The 19,383-nt window shown below is 37.6% G+C and overlaps 1 protein-coding gene and 1 long non-coding RNA gene across 4 annotated transcripts; both read left to right on the plus strand.

Moving 5' to 3' along the window:
• Positions 1 to 2,223: 2,223 nt before the first annotated feature.
• LOC112563260 lies at positions 2,224 to 4,023 on the plus strand. The gene is made up of 4 exons (XR_003098998.1): positions 2,224 to 2,441; positions 3,091 to 3,285; positions 3,541 to 3,683; positions 3,994 to 4,023. It is a non-coding gene; the product is annotated as an uncharacterized LOC112563260 (long non-coding RNA).
• A 2,006-nt stretch (positions 4,024 to 6,029) lies between these two features.
• On the plus strand, positions 6,030 to 18,235 carry LOC112566983. 3 transcript variants are annotated; one of them, XM_025243632.1, is made up of 5 exons: positions 6,045 to 6,310; positions 10,709 to 11,781; positions 11,893 to 11,968; positions 12,777 to 12,948; positions 13,633 to 18,235. In XM_025243632.1, exons 2-5 carry the CDS (start codon positions 10,716 to 10,718, stop codon positions 13,681 to 13,683), a joined length of 1,365 nt encoding a protein of 454 aa, XP_025099417.1. In that variant the 5' UTR covers positions 6,045 to 6,310; positions 10,709 to 10,715; the 3' UTR covers positions 13,684 to 18,235. The 3 variants fall into 3 exon arrangements, with proteins under 3 accessions (XP_025099330.1, XP_025099417.1, XP_025099238.1); XM_025243545.1 differs by having other exon boundaries at positions 6,030 to 6,161; positions 10,709 to 11,968; XM_025243453.1 differs by having other exon boundaries at positions 10,709 to 11,968.
• The last annotated feature ends 1,148 nt before the right edge of the window (positions 18,236 to 19,383 follow it).

The raw sequence follows: 19,383 nt of genomic DNA on the forward strand, positions 1-19,383 counted from the left end.
TAAGCTGCAGACCTCGCCCAAAGAGACCCTCCCCCCTCAAAAATAAAAAAAAAAATCCAAACAAAACCAGGGTGGGCAAAATAAGATCAACCTTTCAGAAATTAAGAATACCAGTACATTAATTTGACAAGTTTTGTGTGTACTTTTAATATTTACCATTCTGGGTTTTTTTTTTTTGTAGCACTTTAATGCAATGAAGGCAAACCACTAACATGATATACGCCTGTAAATGTATAAATGTGAATACCAAGCACTTAGTTTGGTAACAAAAAGTTCTTCCTCCATTCAGTTTCACAAGAATCAATAAAATATAGTTGTCATAGATTAAAGACAATAAAGCATCTTATATAGGTTTTTAAAAAAATAAGGAACTGGTGATAGTTTTAATGCCGTGCTCTGTCCACCATCTTGCTCAAGTGCCTCAAGCAAATGATTCTGGCTATCACCAAGAACATTAATATCTCCTTGTCAAGAGGCTCTGTTTCTCATCCTTTCAAAGATGCCACTGTCACCCCACTTTGATCCTAATAACCAAAAGAACTGCCACCCAGTCTCTAGCCTTCTTTTTCTAAGATTCTGTAGAAAGTCGCCCTTCACCAGCTGCTACAACATTTTGCTATTCACAATCACCTAGAACTATTTCAATCAGATTACCATCAGCACTGCTCAACAAAGACTGCCCTGAAACTCCACAGACTGTCCACTAGCACTTGCCAAACTCTTCATTCTGTCAAACACTGGATGTTGATGAAAAAAATTAAAGCTCAACAAAGACAAAACTGAAATCATCCCGATAGCTTTTGAACATGCTTAAAGATCTTCTGTCCACACCACTTTCTCTGGATCCACCATTACTCCTTCCCAGTCTGTCAGGAATCTCTTGGGGCAGCTCGATATGAAAGCACAAAACTACCATAACCTATCCATATCTGCCAAACAGACTCATGCATTAATGTTTCAGACATCCATTCATTCATATGTAATAATTTTGCAAAGTGAAAGAATAAAACTGCATTTACAGAAGCATTTCCCAAAGCTTGATCACCTAAGACCAGAAACCTGGCTTGCTGATTCTCCAAGGGAAGAAAATATTTTTGACAAGTGACCAACTTAATTAATCCCAGTATGCAGTTCTAAATCAGAGAGATGTGTTCAGCTAAAAAAAGTTACAAAAAAAAATCCCCTGGTTAAATAAAAAAAAAAGAACAAGTGCTAGTTACAAGATAAAGCTCCCCTTAATGTTCCAGCACACAACAGACTTTTTAAGTCTATAGAGTACCTTGCGGAAGAAGAATTTATTTTCTCAGGTGGCTAACTCTCTATGGATCCAGGAGGGTTGCTTTTAAACTAATGTCATGTATGCATGCATAGCGTGATTAAAGGGATATTTGTACACACAAAAACACACGGTGATAGTATTCCCCATAAGTAAGAGAAGTTTTAGGATCACAACTTCTGTCCTCTAGAATATCTTCATGTTCCCTTATTTGGCTCTTTCTTTTTGCTTACTTCGTACATCAGCACAGGGAATCAGTAAGAACAATATAGTGCACACATCCAGGCGTTTGAATATGACTACCTTGACTACCCAGCAGATGGATATGCCTGCTTTATCAGAGAGGTAAAATTTACCTAGGTGGTTAAAGAAGATGGTTTGATCAAGGACGGTTAGTCTCGGAGACCACAAACAAAGAATGTGAATAAACCGGAAGCTATGTCGTCTAATGCCTCGTTTTAGCAGTTAACTGGGGGGAAAAAAATCGTCTGCCAGCAGTCCAGGTATATTAATTAGTTCGCGGTTTGATTCAGCCTTCAATACGCCATATCCTAGACACAGTGTGAACCTCAGCTCTGTGTAGATATGGGATTCATGACCTATAAAATACGCTGCTCCTATCACACACCCCTTGACTGGAACCCTTCGGGGAAGAGGAGATCGAGTTGGGAGATCAAAGCAGACTTGGAAAAGAACAATAGAATCGAGCGAGGCAAAGGACGTCGGAACCACTTGGGCACAACTGAAGGGGGCTGCCCTAAAACGGGTTCGCTGGCGGTGTTGTTGCGGCCCAATGCTCCTCGAGGAGTAACAATTAAAGACTAAAATAATCACAATATTCATGTACAACCGGTTATGTCATGTCACTGAAATAAATGGTGTATATGTGTTGTAATCGTTACAGTCCTTAGCAAGACACAGTTGTGCTGAGACGTGTTGCATAGGCGTAGCGAATCGAGCGAAGCTAGCCAATCTAGCCGGAAGTGTAAAGAGCGCGCCCCTACAAGCTAGCGAACCTAGACCCCTAGCGTAGCAAAGCTAGCGGCCGCTGGAGGTCCTACGCTTGCTATTCAAAATGGCCGACATTGTTGTCGGTTTCAAGTTTGCAGATGAGAGTTTCTTTGATGCTCCCGTTAAAAAGGAGTATTGGACCGGATACAAAGTGGTAAGTATCTTTTAATGATAAGTAATAAAAATACTCTATTATTTATGTGGAAACATATATTTATTTGTGTAGCGGGAGCAATTTTAGACAATGTGTAGTCGGATTGGCGTTTGCCGAGTACGAGCTTTACGATTAAGGCCGTGTACAAAGTGGTGTCTTTTAGCGATTGCTATTTAAAATACCCTATTATCAAGGTTGACAAAATATTCACATGTTTAGCGAGAGTAATTTTATAACAACTTGTAGCCCCGACAGTATCCTCCAATCTGCAGTCTCCGCGTGTACCGGCTTCTTGTGTGTGTGTTTTAATTTTTCTGCTTTCTAGTTCCAAAATTTATTATCTCAAGTTATGAAAAGGCTGAAGGTGGTGATAAAGGTATTTTTTCAGTGTTATAAATGCCATAAAGAGCTGTTATAATGGAAGGCTTTAATTATTTTCACAAATAACCCAGCTATGAAATATTGTGCACATTATTGAACTATCCTTCCAACAGAATAAAATAGTACAACTACCCTATTCTTTGATGTTTAGAATCAAAGCTTTAAGTTTGAATCTGATACTGTTGCATTTACTAAACATATCACTATGTTATTCTGGTTTTTATTTTCCTGTTTTTATTCCTGATTAATTGATTTCATATTTTAACAGAAATGAATGTGGGAAATCAATGGACCAAGGGGGCATACTTTTCCTCATGGACACTTATGCCGAACATAAGGAACAATTTGCAATTCCAACTTGAAAATAGAGGTATGGAAGAGGATTGCTTCGGAAATGGCAGCCTCAGGATGCCACTTTGCTCCAGCAGCACTTGAGAAAAAAATGGAGCAATATGAAAATATGGTGAGTTCCTACAAAATCATTGGGCTTTCTGTCTTAGAGTGCAACATTTTTCCATAGATCTGAGAAACAAAACATCGCAGGTTTTTAAGGTTGTGCAAGTTCTTATTTATTTGTTACCACAATTCATTCATTTAACCTGTAAACAAGACCCCACCAGTATCAACCAAGCTTTAGTAGAGATTTTTTGGTAGCTGTGTGAAATTAGTCTGGATACATAATGATATGTAAGCATGTTTGGTACTTGTATCCCAACAGGTACAAAGCTATATTAGATTTTAACAAGAAAACGGGCCAGGGAAGATCACGATGGAATTTCTATTCCAGAATGGCTAAAATCTTGGAAGGAGACCCTTTGTTCATCCCACCACTGACATCATCATCACTGGGGAGTGTAAAAGGTGAGTGAACCATTTATAATATAAATAAGCAAGTAAAGCATAATTTTAGTATAGCCATATTTAGTAAAACATTTGACAGTTCAAGTATTAATTGTTTAATGCTTCTTTTCCTACAGGTATTTGGGAGGGTAGTGACAAAAGTCTGTTCTGCCACAAAGAGATGAGTCTAGATATGTAAAAAGCTCAGTTAGGAACTTTTTGTATTCATGCACTGTTCCAGCAAGAGCAGTTATCATGGGCATACAGGCTAGACATATTTGGGTTTTCCATGCCCATATATTGTCATAATTCATTAATATTTATTTTTCAGTAAACACTCTCTCCGAGATCTCCAATACCAGCAATGTGCCACCCCTACAAAGAAGCAAGAACAGCAAGGAATGTCTCAGGAGACTCCTCACCTCTCCCAGTATCGGTTATTAGTACGACCCTACTGAATAAAGGATATTGTCACTGTCTTGATTTTAGTACTAAATAAAAAACTTACACCGCCCTTACAAATGGTTTTTTTTTTTTCACTGTGACCGTTAAAAACAAAAAATCCTGATTTACCTGATAATCATGTACACAATGAAGCACACTTGTTTCTACCATGAATTAGTAAAATCAAATGAAAATTTATTATATGATAAACACTTACATGATAATCAAATGAGAAATTATAAACTGGAAAAGTGTTGCATCAAAGCTAAACACGAAAAGTGACACTCATTTGAAAGCACAGAACATGACATGCATCTGGTGACAAAGCAAATTATTAAGGATGGTGACAGGAATTAACACACGCACACTCCTCAATTTACACGAATAAAAACAAATCATAGTGGTGATGCAAATGCAAGAGATATGTATAAAAAATTCAAATTATGCAATGGAATAATAAAGTTGCTGGGAGAGAACTGTACACAGTGATGAAAAAATACACAGCCATATGGTGTATGACAATACTTTGCTGCTGCTGTGTCAACTTCAGTATGTAGACAACATATAAGCACAACTGCAAAATCACACCAATCATAAATATAAATGCACATAGATAATATATGCACATGGTGGACAACTTATTAATGATGGTGACACAAAGACATGTAGACTCAATTTGCATGGGAAAGAAATTATGGGTGTTGATACAAATGCAAGAGATATTTATGCAAAATATTCAAATTAATATAATGAAATAATAAATGTTGGTGGAAGAGAAAAGCAGACACTGATGATGGATGCTTTGCTATAGATGTGGTATGGCAAATATAGGTGAATATATTCTGGAGGGTGATTTTTGGTGCCAGTAACCACAAGGTGGCAAGCAGCTTTGTTCTATTGTGAACCACGTTGCTGTGGCAGATGAGGCTCAATCCAAGCCTGGAGAGCCTGAAAAATTTCACAAAAGATCTCTATGAAAGTTTGTGTTTATTGTGTGTGAGAGCATTATTATAGATATGTGTAGTGGATACATTTATGCATATATATATATCTTGGACGTTCACATTCTAAAATTGATTTTGGCATTTTTATTTATATTTCATTAAGTTTATTACATTTTACTTTATTTTATTACGTTAACTTACATCAAAGGCGTCCGGCAACATTCGAAGTGAGATTTGAACTGGTATGTCGAGTATCCTGGAACGATGACTTCGACGAAACCGATCATGTGGGCATTGGAATTTTCATTATTGTCCTGATTTACTTCAGTGGACAGGTGGGCCGCAAGCTCGATATTTATTTGCGACGGCTTGGCCACAGCATGGCGGGGTGTAGCTTGCAAAACAAAGACTTCACTCAAACCTCGCCGTAAGTCGGCCATCTTGAAACTCTGGCTTCCGGCTACACTGCGTTGCACAGGGACCGCTAGCTTTCGCTAACCGCTAGATTCGCTAGGCTAGCTTCGCTCGATTCGCTACGTGCTATGCAACACGCCACTGGTCTATATGTGTCTCACAGACAAAACGTTTGCATTTCACTTTTTAACACTTTTTGAAAAAAACATTTAAAAGTCCGACTATATAATATTTACGTTAAATTGAAGCGGGACACATAACAAACTGAAAAATAAATTAGTTTTTATAGCATCACTAAAAATCGCGCTCTGGGGTCCTATATCCGAGGACCTGCATGGTATGCTAAGGGTTCATGAAGACAAAGGTTTTCCGCGCCCTAGACTCTTGAAAACAACCTACGATAAAGAAAATTTTACACAACTACTGATTTCAAATAAGATTTTTTTCCTCTCCAGCCTGCAGCGTCCTTTTGCTGAAAAAAATGCAACTGATTGCATATCTAATATTTTAAAATGAACCAAGGAGGAAAGGGAAGCAACACCCACACGGAATCGCAGTAAAGGGCGAGTTGTGGGCCTTGGCGCAGTCTGCCTCTCATTGCAAGTTGAGCCACAGCAGCAAGAGGTGCAAGCCTGTGATGTGGATACACACAAGAAATACAGCATATGTGGCTACCGAGCACAGCAATTTTTTACTGGTATGGCTGTCTCTATTTTTTTTTCTTAAGCTGTCATTAAAAAATTGCGATTGGGCCGGAGTCAGTGAAGGAAGGAGATGGTCGTGTAGACGAGATTATGTGTGGCGGGGAAGTCATTGAACGTCTTTAGCAGGAGTTGTGTACAAGCGGTGAGTTCCTTACCTGTTCCTCTGATAGTTTTAGCCCTGGTTTGTGGGAATCATAATGTGATAATATCGGCATCAGGATAAAGATTCACAGATCTTTATCTTCGGTGATCATGCATTAGATTTTACATTTACGAAAATTGAAATTCTTTGTCTTTTTGAGACCACTTAAAAAAAGGAAGTGATTTTGTTATGTATGTACACTATTATTTCCTGATTGATTCCACGCGTTATCAGACTGACAGACAGCCAGACTCATGTTGTTATATTCTATGTAAGATCGAGCATATTGTAAAGTGCCGATCATTTAACGAGGTTACGACAGTGACCCACTCTTCCCACATTGTGTTAAGACTAGGATGCGACACATTGCGGCATCATAATAAAACCAAGTATTGAATATCATTAAGCATGGCGAGACTACGTTTTCGCATCGTGTAGTTTTATTGTAATGTAAGAAATACCATGAATCTAGATTTCGTTTACTCGGGATAAACAAGACAATATATTATCGCTGTTACAGTTCCTGCACTAACATGCTTTACCTCAGCGTGGATCAACTGTTTCGATAATCACAGACACAACAGTAACATAGGAAAAACACTACAATATTTTCTAGTAATTATTATGCTACACAATTGCACTTACAGAACAGCAGTGCTATCTACTCATACGATACATTTCAGTCTACCTCATTTTCATAAGCATTATTTTATTCAGCCTTTCAAAACACAGCTTATTTTTCTTTTGCCTTTAGTTTTATTAATGACATTTAATATGATAGTGACACCATAGTAATTTGATTCATAAGATGACATGAAGTTCAGATGCCATCTTGCTATTAACAAAAACTAGGAAATCAAGAAAACAGCTTGGTACAATGTCAAATAAACATTCATACATATCTGCGTATACATACACCTGTTCATTAACACACATATTGACATAATCTATGATATAATTAATAAACCTACTTACATTTAAGTAATGAAATATACCATTTTCCTGAAAAACATAATGCACTTGCATGCATGTACTGAGAGAAAGAAGAAAGTGGCAAGCAAGTTTTGAGGGGCGTATTCTTGTACAAATGTAGTTATGTATTCCCTGCGCTTTTTAGAAATAGCTTCGTCCTATGTTGTAAGTTTAGTAGAACAAATGTTGTCCAGGTTCGGTCCTTCAGAAGTTGAGCTTCGTGATTTCTTTCTCACGCTCCTTCCATGCAATATCATTCATTCATTAAATGGGCAATTTTTTTCTGGGGGATGGGGGACAGAATCGAATGATAAAATAGAACTTTCCTCCCCCTAGAGATCAATGGCTGCAATAAAGAGGAGTATGCCAAGGATATTATTTGGTGGCCAGTAGTTTGATGATGAAAACATATTCCATTGCTTATGTAATTTCAGTGCATGTTCTATGTAAAAGAAATAATTATCCATTAGTCATGATATGTATTAATTACTGTTAATTTTGTTTTACTAATTTATACATGCACTGCTAATGACAACTTGTTTAGTACAAGCATGCTTTGGTATGCAACTTGTACGCAGTGATGAGATAGTATTACCTGATCATAAGTTCTAGTAAGGTAATCCACAGGCATCACTTAGTTTCTGCCCTAGTGACTGTTATTACCAGAGTTAATTTCACACTGACATTAGCTACAAGTGGAAGGGCGACATCACACTTAGGCAAGACCATGTGTCACTAGCCCTCGGTGCCTGCCACTAGAGACCACTTTAGTACAGTTACTTAAAACAGACTGTAAGGACCATTTCTTTTTATAAGTCATAGCAGGCAGCATGCCAGTAATTGCTAGAATTGCATCTCCTCATGCACGTTATCTGTAGCGACACCAACACTTACTTAAGTTAAGCAAAGTGAGTTAATTAATGCAAATAGTGTCACTCAGGGTTGTCATAATGCCAAAGGTTGGGAGGCTATGTGCTTCCTCCATTTGATGCATCACCCTGTACAGTGTGTCTTCAGGAATGATTTCCTTCTGTTCAGTTTTTCCCTATGTGCCTTCCATCTGATTCTTCCTTTGGACCTAATACTTTAGTGCCTAGTGATAACATTTTGCACCTCCCTTCCCTGCATCCCCATCACTTCAGCACCTGTGCCTCCAAAGCTCAGTTGAACATCTGAGCTACATTACCCTTGCTGAAGAGCCCAGGTGAAAGCAGGGAAAGGGCAGGAGAGGTAATGGGTAGATGAGGTGAAGGGTGGGGTGAGCTGGTACTGGAGTCATGCTGTGTGTGCTATCTACCTTTGAACTTTAAACTCTATACTTGCTTTTAAAAATAGGAGGAGGCTGAGGTGCTGGCCTCATGCAAGCGGAGTGTTCTGTTTAAAGTATCTTTGATTACGTTTGTAAAATCAGGAAGAGTTGGGTAGAAAAGAGTTTGCCACACAATGTGGCCAAAGGGAGATGAGGGTGAACAAAATTGGCAGGTTTTGAAAACACATGTGCAAAAAATAAGTTTAGTGTCCCTTTATTTTTAGCTGCATATCTCCAGAAGATAAAATAATTTTAGTAAACTGTTTTTTGAAAACAAGATGTGTGAGTAGTCAAAGGAAGATTTTTTTGTGTGCCCGTGACTTAACAGCATTAAAACTTCTGCTTAAGGTGCCATGTATAATTCATTTATTCAGAGCTAAGCAATTCATTTCAACTGAACAGTGACACACTGCTCTTACATCTTCACTCAGTCTTAAAATAAAGCGAAGTGAGCGAGATTTAAAAGGTCAAGAAGACCCTAACAAATGATAATTTTGAAACAGAATGACTCACCTTTTGGTGCAAGGGATTCTCGCCAGCAGCATAGTCTGAAACAGAACCTTTATTTATGCAGCATTATCGACACCTCAGTTGGTATTTATTGTTGACAGTTTTTGTGCTCTGTTGTTACTCTCTATTCAGCAATTATTAGAAAATAATTATAAAATCAAGCTTTAGCTACTGACACTTTGTGTGTTGTAGTTTTCATGTATTATCAGCTGTTGATGTTACATTTGATACATGCAAAAAGATTGTAGTGCCTTGAAAATCATCTTGTGCTGCAAGTATGATCAAGTTGAAAGGATTATGTTTGGGGTATGACCACATTTCATTTGCTCAGTACAGCAACTGGCGCTTGCATGCAGCTCTCTTGTGCAGGTGATTCACTTGCTGCAGCAGGTGTTGCTAGTAGTGACTGTGGCCTACATTTAGCTGCTGCAAAGAGAGATGCTCTATTAATCAACTTCAGCTGCACATTGCTACCTTTTTATTTCACTTTGTATCAGCGACCTATGCAAGTAATTGATGGAATATATTTTTCACTTGTTGGAAGATTTGCTTATTAGTAGGTACTTTAAACCTTCTTTGCATGACACATTATTTACTTGATTTAAACTAAGCATATTTAAACTTTAAAAAAATATGGGGTTTTTTTGGTAGCTCTTGTTTTTATACTTAAGCATGAGTTGCAGCCCATCATACCAATACACTGTCTAACCTCAACCTCTTAGACAGGTGGTAGATGTGGCCATGCCAGTCAATCAGCTGGTTGTTCACTTCCCTTACTTTGCTACACTGTTGTGGACTGGGTCAATCAGATCTACATCAGGCCTAAAACAATGGTGGTTGTGGGGGGCTGACTTTGGTTTTATCAAGGGAATAGAGCCAGGTCAGTCACACCGCTCTTGTTGTTTGCCATCTACGAAGGAGTTAACATCTTACCAGGGTTTATTTTTTTATCCCCATCAAGCATTTTTATGCTGGACGGTTTCTGGTCCCCTGTGGAATACAAAATGTTTCTAAGGCCCTGTGCAGATGGGATGCAAAGCTGTGTTTTGATTGACCCATTAAGACATCTGTACACATGTCTCTCAACTCTTCCAGGAGGCCCTTACTTCTCTGGAACGTATGCTAGACAGATCAAACTGGCATGGCAAGGGCTCACCACTTTTAAGAGGGTTATCCTCAAGAATAGGAAATCTATCCAGACCAACACTTTATCTCACCTTCTCCCTTCCCCCAGATATCGGACTATATCCAGTAGCTGCAGGTGAAGATCTCTCTCTACATTCATTCTTTGTTCCGCTGCTTCAATTTTCAGCTAGATTTTGTATGTCCCAATCTAATATTTAGCTACAAGTAGGTTTTTGGCCAAAACTTTGTTTGCAGAAAATGTCACAGCAGTATCAGTATGCAGTTTCTGATTTATTTGTATGAAATTTCTAATATTTTTTTTTCCAGACAGTTGTTTAGGATCATGGAAGGTGCCAAGTTGTCTGCTTGATACATATTCCCCTTAGCTTTTTGCATCAATAGATATTTTAATTTCTTTGCTGTAGCAGTAATAATATATTAATTTTGTTAAACTAAAATTAACTTGAAGCATTCTTTTGCAGAGAAAACATGGGTGGGTGCTATTCTACAGCCAATCACAGGGGTCTGGCCTTACCCAAGCACAAGATACCAAAAGATGTTGGCACCAAAGAAAATGGCAAAGCTCCCAATAATGCTTATATATTTAAGCCTACAAATGGCTTACCAAGTGAGGATCTGCATCAAAGTCCAAATTATGGTCCCAAGGGAATGAAGACCAGAAATGCATGGACAGATTCAACTGCTGGGGGTTTACCACTTGCAGAGTCCTTAATAACACCAGAAAATGTGGGATTGCTAAACTCTGAACTGAATGGTCAGTCTTCTAAAGGTGTTGTTCCTTCAGACAGTGGTATAGGAAGTATAGGGTCCCCTCAGGAAGAAATGGTTAACAAGGAACCACCGAAGCAGGAGTTCACTTTGTGTAGGTCCTGTAGGCAGAAATTAAGGAGAATCAGTCAAGGACCCTGTCAGCAATGTGGAAATTTCCGCATAGATGCATCAGACTCTCCTGTTCTGATGGTCGAAGACACTTACTGTACTTGTGGACCAAGACTCCTGGGAAAGCAGCCTACGTGCAGGACTCACAAGTCCAAAACAAAACTGGATCCAGCCAACAGGCATTCAGATTTTGAGGGAGTGGCACTCAAATCTAGTCTGAAGAAAAACAGACTAACCTTGGTAGATGGTAGGCGTGTCTGTATGTCGTGGAAATCGACAGACAGTCTTGATCTGAGCATGTCTCTTTGTACCTGCATGGACCAGGCAAAGAGCGTGGCATCAGAAATATTCGGTGATGATGTGAGTTTTCGTGCACCTCTTGCTCAGTTTGATTCAGTGGACTGCAGACTGGATGACAGAAATTCAACTAACAGAGACAGTTTGTGTGACAGGGTTGCTGGTGGTGGAGCAGTGCCAATACACAGGTTGAGTATATATAGTGAGGTCATGGACTTGGTGGATAGCATCTATAAGTGTGACCACATAACCGATGCTGCTGGAGTTAACAGACATGCAAGACCAGTCCATGAGAAAGAGGAGGAGGAAAACCATTTAGACAACAGCGAGCCCTCAGTGCACAGGGCTTTCAGCAGCGGTGAGTATCCACACTTGCAAACAAAGAATACTTCTGTATCTTCAGACAATAGGATGGATTCTGAAATCTTGCTGCGAAGATGGACAGACAATAAGAGGGACCACATTTCAGTATCAGTTTCAGATGCTGATCAAGATGCCTTTGATGAAACAGAAAAGCTTTTGTCTGAAGAAACTACTGAATCAAGGTAAACATTTTTTCAGAATCATATTGAAAGCAGTGGTGCCTGATGTGTTTGAAAACTTAGATGCAGTATGAGTGATAGGCTGAGTGAAGTTGACCAGCTGTGGTAAGCAGCCAAAAACAAGTACTCCTGGTATCAACATCACCTCAGCCCTATATTGCTGACTACTTTAGACTGCAAGCAATGCCAGATTATTATTAGGAAAATAGCTAATTTCATTAGTAATTTTTATGATTTCATTATTTGATATTTTGATTCAATAACGATGGTGTCTTTAATAATCATGATGGAGATCACTTGTATCGTGGGTTTTTTCCCATACAGGGGAGCTCAGTGCTTTTAATATGGCACATACTGACAGACACATGTAAGCTTACAGTTACACACATATTGTTAAAGATTAAGAAAATGCAAGCATACAGAGGCCAAAGGTGTGCCTTTTCATCTAGACCTGGTAAAAAGACTTACAGATCAGAAACTACAGTCAGACCGCATTCTCAATGTGAAAAAGTCCTGCTGTTGCTGTGATGAAAATATATCACTTTCAGCCTTGACCAGAGTTAATTGCAGTTTGCTGCATAGGGTCAGACATGGCTAGACATTTGCAATGGATTTTAGATCACCTAGACTGGTTTTGTTGACAGTACTCTGATAAGGATAAAGGACTCTTTAAAATAAAAGGCACATAGGACAATTTAGGAACTAAATGTTTACTTTATGATGAAATGAATTAACGGTCTAAAAATGAACAAAGAGTTTAGTAAACTGGGTAAATTGTTATGATTCAGTTAATAAAATGCAATGTCTGCAGGGAATTGTGGACCACAGACAGAGCATCATCCGTGGATCTAGTATCAGGCCGGTGCCCCATTTGTACCAGGGGCCGGAAGGTGGTTGTCATGGATCATGAGATGTACACTCAGCTGCTGACCGATCTGGCCTTACTGCGAGAGCAGCTTAGTCAGCTCTCCGAGGTCATTCAGGTCAGTTGAGTGAGGGGAAAGAAACAGAAGTCCTAACTATTCCTTTAATTTAGTGAAATTTATATTTAGACCTTAACTAGATTATAGATTTATGCATGTTTTTGAAAAATGTTTTTTAGTACATTAATCTTTTTTGTGGCTGATGATCCACCATGGCATTCCATCTAAGCTCATAAACATTATTCAGGGTTGTACAAAGACTCGTCCTACTAAGTTATTTACAATGGCAAACTCATTCAACCTTTCGTAATGAAGACCGGCGTAAGACAGGGTTGAATATTATCACCAACAATCTTCGTGATGGTTGTAGACTAGATAACAACACCAGTATCCAGTGGACCTTCACCAAACAGCTAGAGGACCTGGACTTTGCAGACTAAACTAAACTAGACATATTTTATGCATATTTGCATTCTCAGTCCCCCATCACCTAGTTAACAGAAGAGTAAAATTTTATACCAGGGGGCTAATGATTGTTATGTGTGCTGTGGCTTATGGCTGGCATTCTAAACTTTCCGTGTGTTACTCAATTCAAGAGACACCACTTTACTGTTGTATTTTCCAATGATGGTGATTGCATTCTGGTTTTTGTTCTGTTTATTAACCGTTGATGCTGTATTTCTTAACCATTTTCATTGATACTGTGTGTATATTAACCATTGATTTTGATGTTGTGTGTTTCAGACTGACCGTGAACTTCCAGAACAGTTGGATTTCTCTTTAGATGCTGAATGAAGAAACACAGGTTGTGACTCCTGGTGACCAGTTGACTGTAAACTGCTTTGTTCTAAGTTTTGTGTGGTTACGACATATTTAATTTATGACATTTAATATTGGATGGGTAGAATCAATATACAAATGGATTTTCATATCACTGCAAAAGTGTTTTAAATGTTAAAGTGAAGTGCTGAGGGAAAGCAGAAATATAATTCATTAATGCAGGTTATAAAGAAAAGTCTTTCCATATTGATGTAATGTAATTTCAGAAAGTGTAATCAGTTTCCACATTGTTTGGTTTAAGCTGTTAATTGGAGATCTCATGTAGCAGTTGCATCAGGTAACACCTACAATCATTTTTTTGTCAATTTTAAAAAATGAATTTAAAAACTTTTTGCAGCGTTTTGCATGTGACCAAACTCATTTTTTCTGAATTGTTGCAAAATCTTAATTGCACTTTATGCCATAAGCCAGTGCATATTTTTTTTCTATTTTTAATAATCATTTGGTTTAAAGAATTGTATTCATAGAAAGGTTTATCACTTTTGTTTGTTGAGTTGAGTTCCACTGTGCACCACCCCTCATCTGTCTGTCACTGACTTTGCCTAAATCTGCAGTAGATTTAATATCTACTCTGGCATTTTTCATTGCGGTTTGATTCTAAGCAAGTCAGAAAACAGCATGTGATTTTGTATATTTGTCAAAATAAATTATTCTTTTAATTTTAAGACATTCTTATGGTTCAGATTTAATGACTTCCCAATTCTTTGTCGGTCTGAGTTTTACACATGCTGCAAAGGACCAAATGCCTCTAATTTGCAAACTTCAGCTTGTATTTATTGCAGGCCCATGAAAATTCATGGGTAAAAAAAATGCCTTCGCTGATGAACGTTTCATTTATGTCAAGATGAAAATTGTGTCGTGTTTGTGTGTGCCGATTGGAGAAAAGTAGAAAGGAGTGTATTTTGTGGGTCGTGTGCGAGGCTCAGTAAGAGAGTTGGCTGTGTTGCTAGAGCTGTGCTGTCCACGAGGTTTTGTCCCCCCCATACATCCGTCCATAGTTCATGTTCCCATTCAGTCTGCAAATAGTCTACTTCATGTTGGCCTTGTCCATCGCATATTTTCATGTTGCATGCGAAATCAACATTGACATTTGAAATTATTACCTGACTTATAATTTAGTGTTTGGATCTTTGATCTAAGAAATTTATATGCTAGATCAACCCTCCCACCACACCACCACATGGTTTGTGTGCCTGATTCGATGTTGTAACAGACATGCACACTTTAGTTGTGAGGGAACAATCAGAATTAGTGGATCAGAAACTACTACTACTTGGTTTTTTTAGTGGTTAGGGTGGTTGATGAAATACTTGGATGACAATTTTGCAGTTATGGACTATATAGTCATGGTGCACAACTTTTGGAGAGATTGGATGATGTAAAGTTTACATGGATCTAGTCAAGTGAGATGCCAATGTCTTTTTTTTTTTAATCAAAACATTTGCATTCTACATATTTATGTTGAGGATGAATATTAACATTTGTATGATTTTTGTATTTTTCTGTGTGATCCCAGTCCTGGAATTAGTGTGTTGCTACAGATTCATTTATCATCACTTTTCTGTTCAGTGACAAGTGAAGAAAGGCTATTTTTCATTGCTTTTCTTGGCTAGAATTAGAATGGAAAGGTGTATGGGTCATGTCATTATAGGGCCTTGGCAAATAAACACTAATCTGATAAATCAGTTTTGACACTGTGACATGATATTTAAAAACTAATTTTTATCCCCCTACAATTTTTTAAGGGGAGGGGGTTGTGACTATTTTGAAACTGAGAAAAATGGAGTAAATGTAGGTGGAGGCTTATTAAAATATGTCCACAAAGGGACGAGAGTACACAAAAATATTTAGTGTCACATGTCCCATCAGTTACTTTCCATGAGTGTTCACGTGACAAATACGGTACATTTTGAAAACTATTGTGCGTGTTATTTTTATTTTTGGTTACAGGGCACAATATGCATCATGTAAACTGGTATTTTCTATTGTTGGAAACCTTGAAACGTTAGCTTGTTGGTGTTTTACCACAAAGGTTTTTATTGTTACAACTGTTTGTATAATGGGTTCTCTCCATGTGCTGGAGTGGGAACCTTCAATTGTGAGTTGCTGAACGATCTGGCATATGTTGTTGGCATGATTTTAAAGTTCTCATAACTATTGGTTTTTATTTTACTATGATTTTTTGTTTTGTTTTGTTTTAGTGTTTACTAGGAAAGTTATGCTCATGGCCCTGAAAAATTGAAAACAAAAGGCATCACAAATCCAGTTAGTAAATTTAAGCATAAAGACTTGTCTTTATAGGCCAGACAATTTAGATTCTGGTTATCAGTTTCGTGAATTTGGGGAAAAAATGTATGAAAAAAAACCAGATACTGCAGTTCAAGTAGCTGGGAGATCTGAATGCTTTGTTTGCAATCAGCTTTTCATTCTATAATCCCAAGTCAGAATTCAATCACTTTATTGCAGTGATCCTAAGCTTTTTTCTTTTTTTTAATTTCTTGTAAGTACTAGTCGGAAATACCTTTTTTTTTTTCTGATTTTTGTTGCCACTTAGTTCCTATCTGGTTCTTTTAGCATGACCTTCATATACTCTTAAAGCAAGAGTCTTCTATACAATTTATACTTAAAACAGCGTTCAGTTTCACACATTTGTGTCATTTAAAAGAGACCTTTATAGACTAGAATATTTTAAGCAGATATTGTTTTCAGCATCTTTGTTAATGTTATATGAATGGAAGAAACTTTCTTTTAACCTGCATTTTCATGATAATCAAGGAGAACAACAAAGATTAAATAAAAGTCTAGATTGCTCAGAATTTATTTACATTTCTTACTGTTAACTTGAAGACAGTCGTTAAATAAAAATGAATTAGAAGTTCATCAGTTTTTTAGAGTTTTCAGTTTTAACTACTTGCATGCATCAGACTCGGGATCTTCCACTTTGTGACCTTCTGTCTGGGGTTAGTGATGTGCGTGTACATAAAACCAGTAACTGCAGATACATAAGGTGGATTTCTTCCCATTAATAAATCTACAGCAGAGATTTCAGGACAATGCAAAGATGATAGAATGGTGAAAACTACCTTGGTGCAGGTGTTGGACATCATTTATTTTTCTTTCTTTTTTTAGGTAGATAGATCTAGGAGGTCCCCTGCAGATGAGAAATGAGAGTATTAATGTGTTTAGAGCAAGTCCATCAAGGTGAACTTGGTTACCCCTAAAGACTTACTGGCAAAGGTGAAAAGCTAGACAGCTTGCATTTAACAATGCTCATGCATAGCATCAACTGGAGAAGTCAGTCATGTGAGGCAGCCTACGAGTTATACACATTTGAAGCACCTCAGATGACTGATTTTCTTTAGTGTCTGCACAAATATGAAAATGTTTGCATGATGTAGAAAATAGAAACACTTGTCTGCTGGTTCTTCATTGTTTGTATTGTGTTGGCTTTATGGGACTGATAGTAGCAGACTGGTAATAACAATCTGCAACTACAGTTTTCTTGTTTACTTTGTTAGTGCTTGAAAAATAATTTTTGAATAGGATTCTTGATTGTCTTTTAAATTCGTTTGCCTGCTCCCTTCATCAAACTTTCCAGAAAAGCAGTTAAAATGATTAGAAGAATAGTAATGACGTTGTTTCATAAAAATTAAAAAAACCTTGACACATCTTTTCAGAACTACGTTTTCACTCTGACCCTGTCCTGACCATGAGTGTGTATAACATGTCTGTAATTTATTTTGTGAGTGAATTTAGAAGTGTTTCTGTTGTATGAGAATATAGGTGCATGGTTGTTGACGATATAGTCTATGTATTTTTTATGTAAATCGCTATGAGCAAATCTTTGGAAAGGCACTATATAAATCATCATCATTGTTATTATTATTTTAATGGTAAAATGACTATCTTGTGAGGAATTACGAGCATCATGAAGATAAAACCCATCCGTTCAAGAAGTGATGGTTTTCATGTTTGTATCTACTCCAAGGGTGCCAACTGGCCTAAACCCAATATGCCACCAAACATTTCTTGTCAAACTATTTTGCTCACAAAGCTGCAAGTTTCCTAATCTGTGGATGTGTGTATTTGTGCATTTTCATATTTTTTAATTCCAAGGTTCAAATGTCTTCTAAAACTCATCACCACCATTGTGAAGGGACTTGAAATTTCAAGACATGAAATCAGCAACACCAATATTAATGTGAAATTGCTAAGTAATTTGAAAATTTCATGATTGCCATGCCAATACACCATCGGGATATGCTATCTTTCCTCCCAATTGTTAACTTTTGTGTAATTTTTGGCCTGCATAGATGTTTTGTGAAAAAAAAAGACTTATGGAGTGATTTTTGTTTTGGTTTTTATTTTTATTTTCTCTTGTAGTACTACTAATATGGTTATTTCTAGATAGCAGAATATGCAAGAGTGTTTGTACAACATATCATTGGAAACTGTAAACAGGATGAAGCACAATGCAGTAGTCAGCACACATATTGCTAAAAAAAAACTTTCACTTTGGAATGTTTCCAGAGAAGACAAAGGTTGGCCTTGAGCCCATTAATTTTGTACCCATCTATTGAGACCTGTGTTTTTGTTTTTTTCTCTCTCTCACACACACAAACAGATGCTGGATGGCACAGATAAATATATTTTTTCACATGAAGACTTGTGTTCATGTTTGGAGCAAATTTTGATTTTGGTTGATTACATTTTATGCTAAGCTGTCCCACTTCAAATTTTGTCAAATGTTAATAGCAAGGGGGAACAGGTTTTTTACACAGAGCCAGCAACTAAGGCTATGTCATAGCAAGGCGGTCAGCCTTGTAAACAGATGCAACATGCAGAGAAAGAACAGAGTGACAAAGATGAGCTGAACCCAGGACAGCCAACCTCACTGTACTGGTGACAGGCGCTAAATGTTAATCCCAAAGATTTTCCCCTGTTCCCCCAGGTGTTTCCACATAAATCATTTTGTAGATAATCATGATTTTGTTAACTATAACTGCTACCACAAACAAAGTGACATTTTTTTAATGACTTGACAGACTTGTCATGCCTCTGTTGCTGGCTTTTTTTATAGGGGTAGAGTTGTTATGGCTTGCTGGGTTGTAATTATGTTTTTTTATGTATTTTTCTGAATTTCTGTCAGCACTGAACATAACTTATGATCTCAAAATATCACACAAATTGTTTTCTTACAATACAAGGAAGGAATGTGCCATTCCGGTGTTAATTTAATTCTTTAAACATCTACTAAGTTTATACCCCATTTTTTTATGCCTAAAACTAAAAACTGTCTTACATCATCCAGATGTTATTACCTTTGTAACATTGACCAGGCAAACTGACCATTGCGTTTTCAAAGTCAGAGCAAACTACAAGCATTAAAGATGATTCGGACTGTTCTGGCTACTTTGCACAGAATAAAGACCATTCTAGAAGTGGGAAGTGTTTTTCATATGTTTTAAATTTAGTGATATGTAAGGAATTCATTTCGTTTGTCCCTTGACTGGTTCCAGTTGTTGGGGGGTAACACATAGGTGTGCACCAGTGGCCCCTCTTTTGACATCTTGTAAACTGCAGGTTCACTGGTTTTTGTCTGGTTGTTTTGAAGGATATTAATGTCCATCTTCAGGTGAATGCCATAATGGTCTT

The sequence above is a fragment of the Pomacea canaliculata genome, linkage group LG1, assembly GCF_003073045.1.
Source record: "Pomacea canaliculata isolate SZHN2017 linkage group LG1, ASM307304v1, whole genome shotgun sequence".
Lineage (NCBI taxonomy): Eukaryota > Metazoa > Mollusca > Gastropoda > Architaenioglossa > Ampullariidae > Pomacea > Pomacea canaliculata.